We start from the raw sequence: 17,680 nt of genomic DNA, 5'->3' as shown, positions 1-17,680 counted from the left end.
GCGGAAATGTTAAGCAGCAGGCCAAGAGAAATATCCGGATCTGGCGCTCCAGACAGGAGGCGGCGCAAAGCCGTCGAACCACTTTCTCCTCTGAAAACAAGCCTTGCAAACCGGCTCCGAATTCCCTGAGCATTCAAGGCACCCATGAATGCCCATCCTTTCTTCCTTTTCTTTCTCCCCTCCTTCTCTGAATGATAATAGGACTACTTGGTTGTGGGTTTTTTTAAAAGAAAAATCTTCTTTCCTATTCACGATTTCAAATGTGATAAATCAGGTTTTAGTTCTGCCTCACAATGGTCTGATTTAGATTTCCTAGCCAACGTATTCAGAAGGGAAACAAAGGCAGTCTTTAGAGGATACCTTACACTTCACCTGGCCCGCGCAGGTAAGGGCAATTGAGATTAACATCTTGTAAGTAACTCAACAAGAAATAGAGGATTTTCTCCGGTTTTCCTCCCCCCTGCTTCAGGCTTTTTATTTAAACTCTTTGTTCCAAAATGAACAGAGGGGTAAGTCTCGGCTTCTAAATGTACAGATATAGCTTAAACGTCTAATTTTTAAATTAGAGCACACCAGCAAACTCATTTATACACGTCAAATGTTAAAACCAATACTTAAAAACTTTTTCCCTCCAAAATCTTATATTACAGAAAGCAAAATAAAAATAAAAATTAAACTAAATACAGGTTAGGCCACTTGCTTCACAAACATTAATCCAAATATACAGATGACAAAAGTCAACGAAAATTGCTCGTTTCCTTGAAACAAGCCGCCCGCCCCCTCCACGGTCGTTCGCTGCAACTGAATCGTTAGTGCTTTTTTAAAAAAACCCACCCAACTCGGGTGACTTTCAAATCACGTCTGAACTCTGTAGGCGTCGCTGGGAGAAAAGGTCGGAAAGAAAGGCCAGTACCTGTGGTCCCTCGAAAGGCAGCGGTTTGGGGCACACCTCCATCATAATAAATATATCATTATCCCTCAGACAAGAAGTCTGATTTTTTTTTTAAAAAAAAATCTAAATCAAATCGCGATCCCCAAAGGGATCCGCACTTTTCAAAAATTTGCGCGAAAAAACTCTTTGAAAAAAAAACACGCGCGCGTAATTAATCCGGCATCCCCACGACCCCGGCACACGGGTGCTTGGAAGTAAGTCCCCTTGATTACAGCGAGACCTAATTCCAAGGCAGTGTGGGCTTAGGATCCCAGCCGAAAGGAAGGAAGGAGTCAAATATACAGCGAAGCCAGCGGACACCTAAAGTTCCCTCGTTCATGTACAAATTTACAGTCTTTAGGCGAGACGGGGCAGGCAGGCGTTCGGGCTTCTCTCCCGACGGAACACTCTCCTCGGACTCTCTCCGGGGCTTTCTGGGGCCCCTTTTCTTTCCAATGCCTCCGTTCGATCCTCGGAGGAAGAGGCGAGTCTCGGAACAGGGCCCGGGAAGAAGACCAGCCAGCTTCGGACGGGAGGGCGCCGGACCTGCTGCGGATCGGGGCGCCAGCAGCGCGGAGGGAGAAGGAAGGGAAAGCGCCCCCCCCCCCCCAAGGAACGGGCCAAGGGCGACACCGCGCCAGGCCCGCTCGGCGCTCGGGATGGATGGACGGCGCGCACCTTCTCCGGCCCGGCAGCCAGCAGCGCAGATCCGCGGAGGGCCGGCTAGAGTCCGAACGGCACGCAGCTGCCGTGGCCCCCGGCTCCTCGCCGGAGGGGCGCCGGGGGCGGGCGGGGAGGTCATAGGGCCGCCGCGTAGGCCGCGGGGTAGGGGTCCAGCTGGGGCTTGCCCATGCCCGGCAGGAGGATGTAGGCCAGCGGCGGCTGGAGGCCCGGGCCGGGCCAGGCGCTGCAGTTGCAGGGGATCATGTAGCCGGGGTTGCCGGGCGAGGGGTGCGAGTGCGTGTGGCCCCCGCCCGCCGCCGCCGCCGCCGCTGCAGCCGCCGCCGCCGCGTGGAAGGCGCCGCCCGTAGGGTAGGCCAGCGAGGAGGCGGCGTAGGGCAGCCCGGCGGGCGAGCCGGCCCCGCCGCCGGCCCCGCCGCCCGAGGAGAGCTCCGCTGCCATCTTGGAGCCCAGGTCCAGCAGCGAGTAGGGCCCGCCGGCCGCCGCGGCAGCAGCGGCGGCGGCGGCGGCGGCCGCCGACGGCGGGAAGAAGACGCGGGCGGCGGCGGCTGCTGCGGCGGCGGCGGCCTTCTCCGGGTTGGCCAGCAGGTCCGGGGCGGCGTGGAGGGCGCCGGCCTTGAGCGCGGCGTGGTGGGCGCCCAGCGGGTGGCCGTGCGGGTCGGCGGCGTCGGGGAGGCCGTAGGGCCCGACGGGGAAGGCGAACTTGTCCTTCTTGAGCAGCGTCTTGGGCTTGCGGCGCGGGCGGTACTTGTAGTCGGGGTGCTCCTTCATGTGCATGGCGCGCAGCCGCTTGGCCTCGTCGATGAAGGGCCGCTTCTCGGCCTCGCTCAGCAGCTTCCACTCGGCGCCCAGGCGCTTGGAGATCTCCGAGTTGTGCATCTTGGGGTTCTCCTGGGCCATCTTGCGCCGCTGCGCCCGCGACCACACCATGAAGGCGTTCATGGGCCGCTTCACGTGGTCTACCGGCTTGGCCATGCCCGCGGCGGCGGCCGCGGCGGCGGCGCCCAGCCCGTCGGGGCGAGCCGCCCGCAGGAAATCAAAGGTGGCCACGCCGCGCTCCTCCGCCCACGGCCGCCGCACTCCGGGGGCCAGCAGCTCCCACGGCGCCCGCGGGCTCCTGCCGACTGGGGAGGCCGTCGGGGCGTCCGCCGGGCAAGGCACCTACGGCTGGAGCCGGAGCCGGAGCCTGTCACAGCCGACGGGGCCAGAGGGAAGCAGCCGCCGCATGGCTCGCACGAAGCCCGACGTGACGAACAAGCAGCCGAGCTAGAGTCTCTCCGCCGCGTCCTCGGCCAGGCTATCCTCCTAGCTAGCGACGGGGCGAGGCGCAGCCTGCGCGGCCATTCTTCCGGGGCCAACACCGCCTCTCTCGGCTCCGAGTGCCTGGGACGGGCAGGCAGGGCGAGCAGCGGCTCCCTCGCGGGCCGGGGACGCTCCTCTCGCCGCTCCCCAGCGCTTCGCCACGAAGTTGCGGTAAGTTTCAGGCAGCGGCGACTCCTCCTCGCCTGCCCCGTCCCCTCCCCCTCTTCTTCCTCCTCCTCCTCCTCTTCCTCCTCCTCCTGCCGGAGCTCGAGGGGCAGGGAGGCGGGCCGGGCTGCGCCCCGAAGTGGCGGCTCCCGCGGCTAAAGTCCTCGCTCGGCGTCCGTCTCCCTCAGGCAGGCGCCGCGGCCGCTCTGCCTGCAAAGGCATTAGGCTGCCTATATGGTGCGTGGCCCGGGCGCACTCCGGGGGCGCCGGGAGGAGGCGGCCGGCCGAGGGGCGGGGCCGCCCGCTCCTGGCCCCGCCCTCGGCCCCATTGATGCCCAGCCGCGGCCACGCCCCCATTCATGACGCAGCGGCGGCGGGGGCGGGGACCGAGCCCGCCCCACGCCGCGCCTGCGCAGTGCCGGCACATCACCGGTCGCTGGGAGAGGAGGGGAGGTCGAGGAAGCGCCCGTCCTCCTGCGGCTCCGGCGCCGGTTCCCACGCCGCTCCAGCACCGAGTCGCTTTCGAGGCCGCGGCTGCCAGACGCCCCCGGATCCAGCATCCGCCGCCCGGGGTGGAATCCGAGCCGCAGCCCTGCAAAGGGGCGTTCGGCTGGGGAAATGGGGGCGGGGGGGATAACTGTCCAAAGAAGTTTCTTCGCAAAGAAACCCCCTGAAAAGGACAAGCGAAGCAAACAGACGCCCGGCTGGAGCTGGCCCCGTCGCGGCGTGTGCCCCCGCAGGCCTTGTCCGTTCCGGGTAGACCCCGAGGCGAAGTCTGCATCGGGGGGAGGCACAACACCCCCCCCCACACACACACACACACACTGCGCTGTCCCGACTCCCCTGCGGAGACAGACAAAGGACGCCCCCCCCCCTCGAGAATCGCGCTGATGCCTCGGAGGCGGGAGACCTCCCGGCCCGGGGCTGCCTCCTCCCTGAAGGCTCCCCTTCCTCCTCCTCCGCCGCCGCCTGATCCGCCTGTTGCTCCCGGGCTGGCCGCGGCGCCCCGTCTGCCCAGGGCCTGCTTGGGGCGCCTTCGCCGGAGCAGGGCCGTGGTGGCGGGGAGGCCTCCTGCGAAGGACGAGCGGGGCGGCCGCGCAGGGCAGAACCCGGGGCGGGGGGGGGCGCGTTTCTTTCCCGTCGGAGCCCGGCCTGATGGGGGGGGAGGGCGGGGGGAGGGGGCAGATGCGGGCCCAGCAGCGCCCTAAAGGCCGGCTCGAGGGGCGAGGAGCCGAGGGCAGCCCCAGGCCGTCCATTCAGGGGGCGCCCGCGGAGGATCTCCCGGAGGAAAGAGGAGGCAGGCGGCCTTTGAGGCGTAAACGCGCCCTGAAAATGAAACGCACACACGACCCCCGAGGCACTTTTGCAGGGAGGCCCTGGCGCGGTCTTCAGCCTCCGGAGAGGAGCTGCCCGAGCTCTGGGGAGACCCGCGACCGCGCGGAGCCTGCTTGTTTGCTCAATGCGCGCCTGGCAGCCGGACCGCTCTTGCTCGCGGGGCGGGGTGGGGGGGCGGCTTCCTTGGGACCCGACGGGCGAACGAGCGGGCCCAGTTCCATTTACTCCCAAGTCGTCTGCGACGCCGCGGGCCTCCGTTGGCGAGACCCGAGGGAGGCTGCCAATAACGAGACGTTTCGGAGGCCCTTCGCTCGTCGGGTTGCCAAAGCCTGCATCTGACGAAGAGAAGTGTGGTTCTCGAAAGCTTATGCGACAGTAAAGTTGGTTCGTCTTAAAGGTGCTACTGGACTCTTCTATTTTGGCTTGCCTGCAGGCAGCGCACTTGGTACGAGGAACCCGGTTTCGTTCCAGCCAGGCGCGATCCAGGCCGAGCGAGTCCCGATTTCAATTTCCTTGGGCCGGACTCTGCTTGGGGGTTTCGAAGTAATTCTTCCCCGCAGAGAGGGATCCTGTTGTCCCCCTTGATTTATTTATGACACACACACCCCACCCATCACTTTCGGTGCAGTTTTCAGGCATCCTGGGGCTTGTTTGTACCCAGATGCCGGTGCAAGATTCAAACACACCTGTGCCCGATAGGATACCAAGTGGCAGCAACAAAAGAACAGCACCCCCAAGCCCTACACCCCGAAGTTGTCTGGCAAAAGTATATTCGGTGTCGCTCAGTCCAGAAGATTCTTAGATTATGAAATCTGAACGAAAAAAAGTGGAGCGCGGGATTCGGGGAAAGAAGGAAGGCGTTTGATTTCTGGGAGGGAAGGAGCCGGGGCCACGATCCAGTCCAGAGCCAAGCGCTTAGGAGTCCTATCGATTTCCATGGGAGAAATTTAAGCCTTGGATTTCACTTGGGAGCGAGTGAGCCGCATCTAGGGCCAGGTTTGGGAATTAGCCAGTTCTTTCCCATCCTTGAGAAACAAAATGCTGTAGAGTATAGCAGCTAGGATAGATAGATAGATAGATAGATAGATAGATAGATAGATAGATAGATAGATAGATAGATAGATAGATAGATAGATAGATAGATAGATAGATAGATAGATGGATGGATGGATGGATGGATGGATGGATGGATGGATGGATGGATGGATGGATGGATGGATGGATGGATGGATGGATGGATGGATGGATGGATGGATACGCCTTCCGATGTTCCGACAACAACAAAATCTCATTTCTCTTTGAAGGCCGGTACTGTCTTCAAAATCTCAGCGGGATCCACTTTCGACGTACGCTTCGCGTCACACTTCGATTGACCTTTTCTGGGGAGTCACTCAGGAGACGAGGAGCGCTCGGAGTGCCAGTCCCTTCCCCAAGGGTTGCGCCTCTTGCGTCAGAACACCTTTCGACAACGGGGCGATGGGGGGTGGGGGGATCTTTAAAAGATCCGATTCCTGGAGATCAAATCCAGTCAATAATGGGAGGTCGTCGGGGCCAGTAGCAGCCGAATCCTAAGCAAAGCGACGCCCTTCTAAACTCGTCGAGGTCAAAGGGTTTCGAAGGGCGCAACTTTGTTTAGGACAGCATTGGCAGTCTCTGGAAAGACCACCCATAAAACTTCCTAATTTTGCCCAGAGTTTCCCACGGGGGCTTGGTATCAGAGACCCCCGGGGTCTCCCTTGAGAGACAGCCAGGAGATAAGTTTCAGGTAGGTAGCCGTGTTGGTCTGCAGTAGGCAGCAGGATTTGGGTCCAGGGGCACCTTAGAGACCCACAAGATTTTCAGGGGCTGAACTTTGGAGAGTCAAAGATATCTACAGATACATGATATATAATTTCAGGGTCTAAACTTTGGAAAGTAAGAGAGAGATTTTCAAGGGGTGGGCTTTGGAGAGTCAGGGCTCCCTTCTTCAGGGCAGGAGAGAAGAGGAGCACTTCTTCCCATCCATCCACTGCCTCTCGAATGTGCCTGCCCCCGCCCCCCTTGCCGAACCGGGGGTCAGCTCGCCCCACTCCGCTCGGAAGACGCAGGCAGGGCGGCTAATCCCCTCGCCCCGAGGCAGCCCGGCCAGCATATGGCCCAAAGGCGACCCCCTCGGAGCGCCGAATTAACCTTCCCTTCCCGCGGCCGCGCGATGAATGGGACGCGTCAGCTTGATGAATGTGGACGCCGAAGGAGCGACTCCGCTTCGGAGAGGGGAGCCGGGAGGGGAAGGCGGCCGAGGGGCGGGGGGATCGCTCTCCGGCCACCCGGCCTCAGCCGAGCCTTCCGCCGCCCGGAGCTGGGGAGCAAGGAGAGCCAGTTGTGGGCTGCCCGGAACGGGAGGCGAGGGAAGGCGAAGCAGGAGGCGAAGTTGGTCTCATGGCTCCTCTCCGCGAGAGAAGCAGGAGTTGGGTCCAGTGACGCCGTGGAGGCCGACGAGATTTCCCGGGAATGGGCTTTCCAGACAGACAGACAGACCTGGACTCAACTCTTGCTCTTTTACTGCAGCCCAACCTGGCGACCCACCTGAAACTCTACAAATCTATTCACCTTCTGAAGAAGGGAGCTCTGGCTTTCAAAGCTCACGCCCTGGGGATTTAGTTCCTCCTTAAAGTGCTACTGGACCAAATCTTGCTCTTGTACAAATCCACCTTGTGCAAAAAGAGCCGCACTTGGGAGTCGGGACAGGCTGCCCCAGATGAGCGCCTCGAGAATACAGGCGAAGAATACTTGCGCAAAACGCACGCATCTCCCCGCACGAGGACCCGATCCCAGCTCCCACCCTTCCGATGAGCCGTATTTGCAAACGAGTTCCAGGCTTCCCTAGCAAATACCCATCAAGCTGCGGCCGCTGGGAAAACTTTTTTCTCCAGTTCAGCCTCCCGCGCCCGCCTGGCTCAACCGGTGGTTTCATTCTAGCCCGCCCCGTGTCGCATTACCGCCGCCATTCACCGGCAGCTCCTGATCTCCTTTCATACAATCGGAGCGCAGGAGCACAAAAGAGGACCCATCTGGTCGTGAGAGATTTTAAAAGGTGATGCGCCTTTAAATAAAGATCGCTTACCACTTTCGCTTGAATAAGACTAAAACAGTGATCTACCGATTTGCTTTCTCTCTGCACATCTAAGTATTCATTTGAATAGGCTTTGAAGAGAATAGTTAGTAAGCGAGTCCCCTGCTTTATCCAATTTACAGTGATTTTTTTAAAAAGCTACTTATGATGATAAGGATTTCACCCTTGTTTCCAATTTGGAGTGCTTGGCTCTGATGCTGCCATGGAGCCTGACAGCCTGATTCAGTGTTGAAGGGAAAAGCTCCCTGTACGTGCTCAGAAGCACTCTTCATATTTCTCAGCAGCATCAGCACCTAGTCAAAGACCGCCAAATGCATCTGTCACTGAGATCAGGCCTGATCCACGCCAGGAGACCCAATGCTCTCCAGTTGGGACTGCATCCTCTTCACCAAAGTTGAAGTACATTTTTTAATTTATTTAATTGATTGATTGATTGATTTCTAGCCCTCCCTCCCTGCAAGTGGGCTCAAGGCGGGTTACAGCAGTAAGTAAAAATACACACACACCCCAGTAAGTCAGAGATCTCAAAGGACATAAGTTTCAGTGAATCAAAATCTTAACAGATATAAGTTCCAACACATTTTACAAAGAAGTGTTTAAAATGCTCAGTGTTTTGAGAATCCACAGACTAGAGCTGCCAGTTCACATAGATATATGCACACTTTTAAGAAAATGTTGATTTTTATCTTGAAAGTCTTCATAGGGGACAATTACCCCACCCCTTTGAAATCCTTCATGTGGAAGGCATATTCAATACTCCTTACCCCCCATGGCCACAACCAGTGTTCAAACGCAATAGTGGTATTTAAACCTATCTGGAATGTATTTTGATTTACTTTATTTATACTCCATTCCCCCCCCCCAAATGGGGACCCAAGGTGGCTCACATAATTCTCCTCTCTTCTATTTTATCCCCACAACAACCCTGTGAGGTAGGTTCAGCTGAGAGGGTGTGACTGGCCCCAGGTCACCCAGCAAGCTTCCATGGCAGAGCCAGGATTCGAACCTTGTTCTCCAAGATACTAGCCCGACACTCTAACCACTACACCATGCTGGCTGTCTCTTAACACTCTCTGCCTCCTGCTCCTTTGCATGGTTCTTCCCACTCTCCCTTTCTGTCCCCTATCTTTAGAACCACCACCCCTTCCCCAAAGAACCACGTGGCATTTTATATCCATTCTTACCTCCTCCCCTTTCTGAGGAGGTGAAATCTTTGAGCTCAGTTTCTCAGCCCTGATCTCAGGTGACATGAAGCCCCAAATTTCCTCCCTTTCATCTCCTCATCTCCCTTTCAATGTTTCAATATTGTAGGAAAGGGGTCCCAGATGTTTCTCTAATGAGTTAGGATGGAACCATAGACTTCACCATTATGTTGCCTTACATATCATCTGTTGCTTTAAATATGTACTCCTATATACTACCTGTGCTTCATGTTGTTTAATGTTAGTCCTAGAATTGATTATGTTCTGTTCCAGCAATTCTTCAACCCTGTATTGGATCCTTGCTAATGCTATGTCTTTGTAAACTTGTACTCATTTACCCTATGACATTGTTTATGGAAATGTTCTTGACACTGTATAGAAATGCCTGTCCTTTTCCTTGCTACTGATTGTACTAATCTTTCTCTTTGTAATCCACTTTGAATCCTAGTGAGAAAGGCAGAAGATAAATGACATAAATAAATAAATAAATAAATAAATAAATAAATAAATAAATAAATAAATAAATGATGCTGAAATTTAGATTGCAAACTCCTAAAATATGGATTGTACCCTGAGCTGAAAGCTGGTGGAATCCCTTTCCGTTTAGAAATTTGTAAAAATACAGATTGCGGATTGTATAAAGGAATGGTTCTACCCCATCCTAAGCTGGCAGCTGGTGGCATCCTTTCCAGGTGTTCAGTGCCCCAGCATGCCAAATGGGACAGTTCCTCTCTGCAGCACATCCTATTATTTCCTGCTTGTTTGGATTTTCAACAGGGTTGAAAGAGTGGACTGCCAGGGAGGTCCTCGGATTGAGGCCCCATAAACAGCTAAGTAATATCCACAGCATAAGGGATATCTGGGCACCTTCATCCGGGGAAAAGATGGCTGAGGTTAGATGGGAGGAGTTTAGAAGGTGGGGACTGGGGAGTGAGTTCAAAAAGGCTGAGCAACTCAGCTGTATCAATAGCACCTGTTAACAATTGATTTTTAAATCTTGCTCCCCCATGCCATGATATCTCTTTGCCCCTCTGAAATCTGAAACGGTGCACCTGCCACTATTAAGTTCCTATTCCCTTTCAAGCAATGACAACCCTGCCACATCTCCGGGGGCTCACCGTTTTGCTATCACCAACAATGCTTGCACTTTTCGCACTCCCAACCAGCTCCCAACTACAATTATACGAATCGTGTTCTGTAGCCTATGCAACATTTCCCACTGACTTCAGCAGAAGCAGTTTCCTCTCGTCATCCATCGTGCTCTCACTTAGACCCTTGAAATTTATTAATTAGGAGTGGATGGTTTAAATGAATTCAGTTGCTTACATTCAAAAAAACCTTTGATGCTTGGCTAACGTGGCCTTTATTATGTCTTAATTCGTGCGATGATGCAATGGTATCGATATAATTACGGGGAATAATGAGAAAGTCATCTTGTGCAAGGCAGTCGATTTGCATTTGAAGCACATGATGCAACATACATCCAAGCCCTTCATTTTTGTTTTCCAGTCACCTAATGAATAGATCCATTACCATGTCAAAGATTTTTTAAAAAATTAATAAACTCTCCCTGGAAATTGCAACAGTTGATTTGAATAAGTTATTTCACAGGCCCGGCAAGCATATGAGCAACTTGTAGAGCAGCAACAAGTTTTCGCTATGCAATTGTGCTTGGCGTGGGGTTTAAGATGCATCCGCAGTTTTCTGGATCTGAGTTTTTGGCAAGGGATATGAAATCCGCATTGTCCCTTGGGCATGATTATAAGGAGACAGTCTGACCATTGCCTGCTGAAGGCAAGGGTGAATATGGCTCCAACACCCTGCAAAAGGGGCAGTTAAAACAGTCCCCTCAAGGACTCTCATGGATCCTTGTGGATTCCAAAATGGAATCCTTTTCGGATTCCAACCACATGCTCCATTGAGGCTGTGGTGGGAGCTGGAAATGTGAAGCTACTGACAAGATTGCTTCTCGTTGCCGTCTCCCTTTCCTCATGGTTTCCTGGCAGAGTTAGGTGGCTTAAAGAAGGCTGGGAACTATATGGAGGAGGTGGTAATAATGCCGAAGAAACATCACTTCTCGGAGACCTATTGTACCAGCTACTTCATGTCTCCTGTTTAAGGTATCCCAGTATCTGCTGACTTGTAAATCTGAACCTTTATTGTCTCAGGAACAGACAATTAGCAGCAATGCCACTCCCCCCACCCCTGCTGATACAATAACACTAATACACTCGGATCTGAACAACAGTTGTAATATAGGCCAAGCAGAAGAACTGTAATTCTTCATTTGATCTCATGGTGGACCATTTTGACTCATCCACCATGACGGATGTTGACAGGATCCTGGGATCTATTGTCATGGATATAGCTAGAACTATAGGGGAACAATTGGTAGATATGATCAAAAAAGTTGTACAAGACACCTATGCACACAAAAACAAGGGTAGCCCAGCCCCATAACTATAGATAGGCCACTAAAGGAGTCTAGAGGCCTAGGAGAAAATAACTTTGTAGAGGGGCATACAACAATAGAGTTACACAATTGTATTGCCAGGTATAGATTAGAAGAGCCACCTAACTCATACTAATATATACAATGTACCAAGGCCCAGGTGCAGGGACTATCTGAGAATGGCAAGAATGTCTAACTTCACAGAGGCCGGCAACATTATTCAAGGATAGCTGTATTGGTGAAGGGCCAAAAGATACTCAGATGTATGAGAAACGTGTAATCACTAATTCTACATAGACTTTGTTAATACAAAAAGTAGCAAGAATGTACTATCTATTGTTATAAATATATATCAAGAAAATGTTTCAAATATGCTTAATTGTGTTTGGTGTATGGCAGGGCTTTTTTTCTGGGAAAAGAGGTGGTGGAACTCAGTGGGTTGCCCTCGGAGAAAATGGTCACATGGCTGGTGGCCCCACCCCTTGATCTCCAGACAGAGGGGAGTTTAGATAGCCCTCTGCACCGCCAAGCAGCACGGAGGGCAATCTCAACTCCCCTCTGTCTGGAGATCAGGGGGCGGGGCCACCAGCCATGTGACCATTTTCAAGAGGTTCCAGAACTCCGTTCCACCACATTCCAGCTGAAAAAAAGCCCTGGTGTATGGAATCCTAAAGATAAGTTAGCCAAGAATTTGAGTCTCTGAAGCAGCTATTGTTAAGAAAAGGTTCTGAAACCCTATAAATATGACAAGTGAATCTGAAAGAGAGCTTCTTCTTTGGAGGGGCTCCTTGCCTGTGATCTTTGTATCTTCAGGTAAGATACGTTTTTGGACTCATGTAATTGCTCTCATTTAATGATCTTTTTAGTTATAATGGATGGTATGATTTTCTGTTGATTGAGTTGATCTCAAGAATACTGAATAATTATTTTGTAATAATAAAGGCTTAAAATGGATGCAGAGACTCCATAATTGCATTACTTATGTACAATTCCCAGTAATGGACTTAAGATGTTATTTGTGGTATATCTCTTGCCAGGACTCGTTAAATGATTTGATAAAGGAAAGCTAACGAAACACTCAGGGCTTCTTAAGTGCACTCCTATGTCTAAATCAGGCTTGACCAGAGTCATGCAGAAAAATATGATGGCCAAATTGGATCCCTGCCCATCCCTGCTAAAACCATGGAAGGACCACATAAATGAGCCTTTGATAGCTTTCATAAATGTCTCTAACTCAGGGAACCTTCCCTCAACCGCTCAAAGAGGCAGTTATCTGTCCACTACTTTAAAAAAACCCATCCCTGCAGAAAAAAGATGTGGTTAATTATTGTCTAATCTCTAATTGGCCTTTCCTGAGAAAAGTGTTTGAGAGAGCAGTAGCGGACCAACTTCAGGTCTTCTTGGATAACTCTGGTGCTGTAGACCTTTTTCATTCTGGTTTCAGGCTGTAGTATGGGACGGCGATGGCTCTGGTGGCTTTAGTTGATGGCCCCGCCTGAATGTAGACAAAGGCCAGGTCTCATTGTTGCTCCCACTGGATCTATCTTCAGCCTTTGACACAGTAAATCATGTCATCCTGTTGAGGCATTTGCATGCAGAAATAAGTATCATGGTGGGGATGTGCCTTGGACTGGTTTAAATCATCCCGCATGGATCAGACTTAAAGGGTTGCTGTTGAACACTAGCTACCTTCAGTGTTGGAGGTGTCTTATGGGAATCCATAGAGTGCAATCTTATTCTCCATGTTATTCAATCTCTGTGTAAAGCCTTCAGGAGAAATCATTCATAGCTTTGGAATTAAATGCCATCAAGACACAGCTCTATATCTCTCTTTACCGAACCCCAGGGCCCGGTCTTGAGCCGCTGTCTGAATGAAGTGGTTAGACGATTGAACGTGTACAAACTGAAACCGAACCCTGACAAGATGGAAGGGATGCTGGATGCTGGCAGGGAAGGTCATTGTGCTTCTTACTTTCAGTGGGGTTCAACTGATCCCACTGACTTGGTTAAGAGCCTAGGGATTCTACTAGATCAGCATCGCTGTTGAAGAAACTAGTTCATGCAGCTGCAAAAAACCCTTTCTTCCCACTTAGTCAAGCCTGGAAGATGGCTTCCTGTCTTGACATGGCTAATCTGGCCACCACTGTAACATCAAGGCTAGACTACTGCAATATATTCGGCATAAGTCTCCCTGGAAAGTCAAGTCAGTGATTCCAGCTGGTACAAAATGCTGCTGCTTGGTTCTTGAAAAGAGTGGAGAGTCATGTGGAACAGTAACAAAAGCAACAAACGTGATATACTATTGATATTGCTTTTGTTGCTGCTTGGTTCTTAGCAGGAGCCAGCCCCCCCCCCAAAAAAGACATGCATATTCTTCCTATTCTACAGTGACGCTACTGGCTGCCCACCAGTTACTGAGCTAAATTGAAGGTCTCGGTCATCACATACAAATCTGCAGGATTTTCTCTCTCTCTCTGCTCTGCCATGACAGCTTTTTACAGAGGTAATAGGACTAAACTATAATGAAATGTATTGAGAAACATGTTCCTGTTGCTTCAAATTGTCTTGCACTGTGTAATGCGCCTTGAGTTTTGGTGAAAAAGATGGACTATAAATAACAATAAACAAATATGATTATGATTATGATTATGATTGTGATTGTGATTGTGATTGTGATTGTGATTGTGATTATTATTATTATTATTATTATTAATAATAATAATAATAATAATAATAATAATAATCACATTCCTGAGCAAGCAAAAAGCTGCAATCTCAATCTAATAGGGCAGATTTGAATGTAATTAATGAGTTGGCAAGCAAAAGAGATTTAAAAAATAAAAGTATTCGAAGAATAGTGGTTTTCATGATAGCAATCTGCACCTAATCATTCTCACTCGTTGAAAAGATGACTCACACTCTCAATAGACTTATCACTGCGCTATTTCAAGAGGCACTTTGTGTTTTGCTGCTTTGTTTGTGCACGAAAGCCTTTCTATACACTCCCTTCAAAGTTGACATTTTTCTTTGTGTAGGTCTCCGCCACCAATTCCACATCACTTTCAGTTGTCAAAAGTTGCCAGGCCCTTAAACACACTTGCAAGACTGCATTCCTCATTTGTATAGTTTCTCTTTCTCTCTCTCTCTCTCTCCTTCCCTCCCTCCTCCTTATCCTCCAGATTTATGAATGCTGCACTTTTCCTTGGGCCACTTTAGTTATAGAATCCTAGAACAGGAAAGAAACTCACTCGGCTCAGCTCAGTCCATTGCAACAGGAGCCCCTTGCCCTGTTGGGCCCATGGGCACTTCCGGAATGCTGAGAAAAGGGAGTGGATGCCACAACAAAATGGCTGCCAAGGGAAGGCGTTAGGACCAATCATAACATGTCTGACATGGGAGTTGGGTCCAATCACAAAACACTAGGCAGATCCAAACCAAACATCCTCCTTCAAGGGGGGCAGTGGTTTCTGACACAAAGGTGATGCCTTCTCAGTTCTCCTGAAGTATCTTCTGCTCCACTGATATGGAAGAAAGAAGCTCTTTGCTTCGGGGGAAGAATCAAGTGGGTGCCAAGAAACACACCACTGGGTTCCATTTGGGATTACTGCACTACAGTGGCAGCTGGCCCACCTGTGCATGTTCATCACTTGAAGGTCCAGCGGTTACTTGCATGAGGGAATAGGTCAGCGAGGAACAAATGTCACAGTGTTTCATTTTGACTTCATCCTCTCACCCACAATGCATTTCAATGGTTCACACATTCGGCTGCTGGGCTTCATTTTGCATATCTTAAAACCAGCAATCTTAATTTTTTTCAGACCCAGCACGCACTGATCACATGACATACTGACCGATAAACACATACCAGGAAGCTACGTGACATCAGAGTCATGTGACAAGAAGGGACGTCAGAGTGATGACTTTATTGGTGTCGAGGCCTGGACCAAAAGAGCTGGGGACAGGATTCACACAAGCCAAATGTCAGGAGAAACAAGCCCAGCATCAGAACTGTGAAGCACACGGCTCCTTCTGAGGTCTCGATGCACGGCTTTGACACATCCCTCCCTGTAGCTCATGTTATCCCTGTCACTCAGTCTCCATTCCTTTCCCTTACATCGGTGAGGCAGCTGGGCACAATGGCCTGGATCGAAAAAAGCCCCCCAACGCTATGTAATGCCAACTGAAGCAACTCAAAATAGTGTGCAAGTGCTCAAAAGCAAGTCCTGCAACATTATCCCCTTGTGTTTTTTTAAAACATGTGGTCTGATTAAGAGCTCTTGAGAACTCAGAAGATTGCAGACTCTGGTGTGTGTGCGCGTGTGTGTAAAACCAGAAAGAATTACCAGAAAACTGGAAGGGGCAAATAGGGATGAGGAATTGTATTAGGGATGAGGAATTGTATGAGCTGCTGCAACCCACAGAAAGCATCTGTATGTTTCCACAGAATCCTTTCATCCTTTAACAGGGATTCAGATGTCTTCTGCTTTAAAAAAAAAAAAAAAGTCGGAACATTCACATTAGATTCTTGAGGTAGATAGTTTATTTTGGCTCCTAGCACATGGAGTTTTCTTTAAAAAATGACAAAACAATAAATTAAAACAGCTAGATTTCCTCTAGGCATTTAAGTTGATTTATTTTTAATTCGGGGAGGTGGGGAGAGTTGTAACATTTGAAGAATATTACGTTGCACTCCAAGTAAGACGACTCTAACGTGCTCGTGTGCAATTTCTTATGTAAGTGTTTAACGATGCCTTTGCCTGAACACAAACATCATTCTTGAAAGTCATGGTTCTCGCCAAATGAGAAAAACAATCATTAAGGAAACTAGCTATACAGGACTGAACATGACAGAGGATGGAGAACGGTGGTTTAGAAAACAAAATGCACAGCGGCATTCCTTTTAGGGGTCTGCTTCAGTCTCCACCCTCCTCCATGACAATTTTCTTTGGTAGGCTGTAACAAAGAAGGAAGCAGTGAAGTAAACGAACACTCCCTTAGTCTTTGTGGTGAGTCCCGAGTTTGAATCCCCTCTCTGCGTTGCTCACCTTGGGCCACTCACACTCTCTCAGTCAAACCTACCTCACAGGGTTGTTGGTGTGAGGATAAAATGGAGATATTGTAAGTTATTTCGGGTCTCCCATGGGAGAAAAGTGTGACATAAGTATCTTTTTAAAAAACTGACATTGCTTAATTTCCAGTGGTAGATTCAACCTTCTTTGGCATTTGTCCATGCTCATGAAGCTGGGATATAAATGAAAGAGGGAACATATGATATGAAGAGATTTTCCCCTCACACTAGGCCATCCCCCCAGTGGTATGGGTGACAGGAGCTAGAACTTTTGATTGGTGTACCATGTCAGCCTTTATTGTGAGGAGGCTAAAAGAGTGTTGCGGTTCTCCCAGGTATCAACAAAATCCCATCCACTCAGTCTGAGTATTAAGAATCCCTGACCTAGGCTGGCTATAAATTTTTCTGGGTCAGACCTGGATCTTTGCCTGAGCAAGAGCGAAATTTCTGGTGGGCCACTGATGTATGATAACATAATTTATTACATCATTGGCGACATGACAATGTTGCCGGCAATGACCTGAGGCAGGAAGGCCTGTCCTCTGCCTCCCACCAGTTGCCAGGGGTGTCCTGGCAATCCTGAAAGCAGCCTACCATACAGGCTTGAGTTGCTCATGAACAGCAAAGCAGCTCAATGCAAAACTAGCTTGTTGTGGGGTTGTCATCTTTCAGGTGAGGCCTGGAGATCTCTTGAAATTACAACTGATCTCCAGCATACAGAGGTCAATTCTCCTGGAGAAAACGGCTGCTTTGAAGGGTATTATAATTTGCTGAGGCCCTTCCCCAAACTCCACCATCCCAAGGATCCACTCCCAAATCTCCAGGAGCTTTTCAATCCAGAGTTGGCAACCCTAGCTCCTTGCTTGCGACCAGTGAGCAGAACATGAATCATACCACTAAGCAGGGCTCATTTTGAGGGGGAATGAACAGGAATGCAGTTCTGGCAGTTCCCCAAAGAGGTCACATGTCAGGTGGCCCTGCTCACCTGACTCTCGGCCATTTTGGGCCTGTTTCATCCTGGATTGGGGCTAAAATGGCCCAGATCGGGCCTCTGACGGGTGGTGGATCACTCTCCCACTCAGCAGCGGCCCAGTCCTGACCATTTTGGGCCCCTTTTTGGCCATTTTCAGCCCCTTTTTGCCATTTTGGGCCCAATTTCGGCCCTGAATGGCCAGGATTGGGTCCAAAATAGCCAGGACAGGTGATGTCAGGGGGTGTGGCATACACAAATCTGTTATGGTAGTAACACACTTCCAGTGATGGCAAGGGGCGTGGAATATGCTAATGAGTTATGCTAATGAGTTCCTCCAATGAGTTCCTCCAGCTCTTTTTCTACGAAATGACCCGTGCCACTAAGTATTTGAGCATTTCTAGTCTATGTTGTTATACTGTAAGAACTAAGTGTCAGATTAGTACTATTACAACCCATTTC

General features: G+C 50.7%; 1 protein-coding gene across 1 annotated transcript; it reads right to left on the bottom strand.

Annotated features, from left to right (window-relative positions):
- Nucleotides 1–448: 448 nt before the first annotated feature.
- Nucleotides 449–2,672, bottom strand: SOX21 (SRY-box transcription factor 21). The gene has a single exon (XM_054973939.1). The coding sequence runs from the start codon at nt 2,585–2,587 to the stop codon at nt 1,730–1,732; it is 858 nt and encodes a 285-aa protein (XP_054829914.1). The 5' UTR covers nt 2,588–2,672; the 3' UTR covers nt 449–1,729.
- Between the last annotated feature and the right edge of the window lie 15,008 nt (nt 2,673–17,680).

This window comes from Eublepharis macularius, chromosome 3 (genome assembly GCF_028583425.1).
Source record: "Eublepharis macularius isolate TG4126 chromosome 3, MPM_Emac_v1.0, whole genome shotgun sequence".
Taxonomy (NCBI): Eukaryota; Metazoa; Chordata; class Lepidosauria; order Squamata; family Eublepharidae; genus Eublepharis; species Eublepharis macularius.
This window is presented reverse-complemented; position numbering and strand designations above follow the sequence as displayed.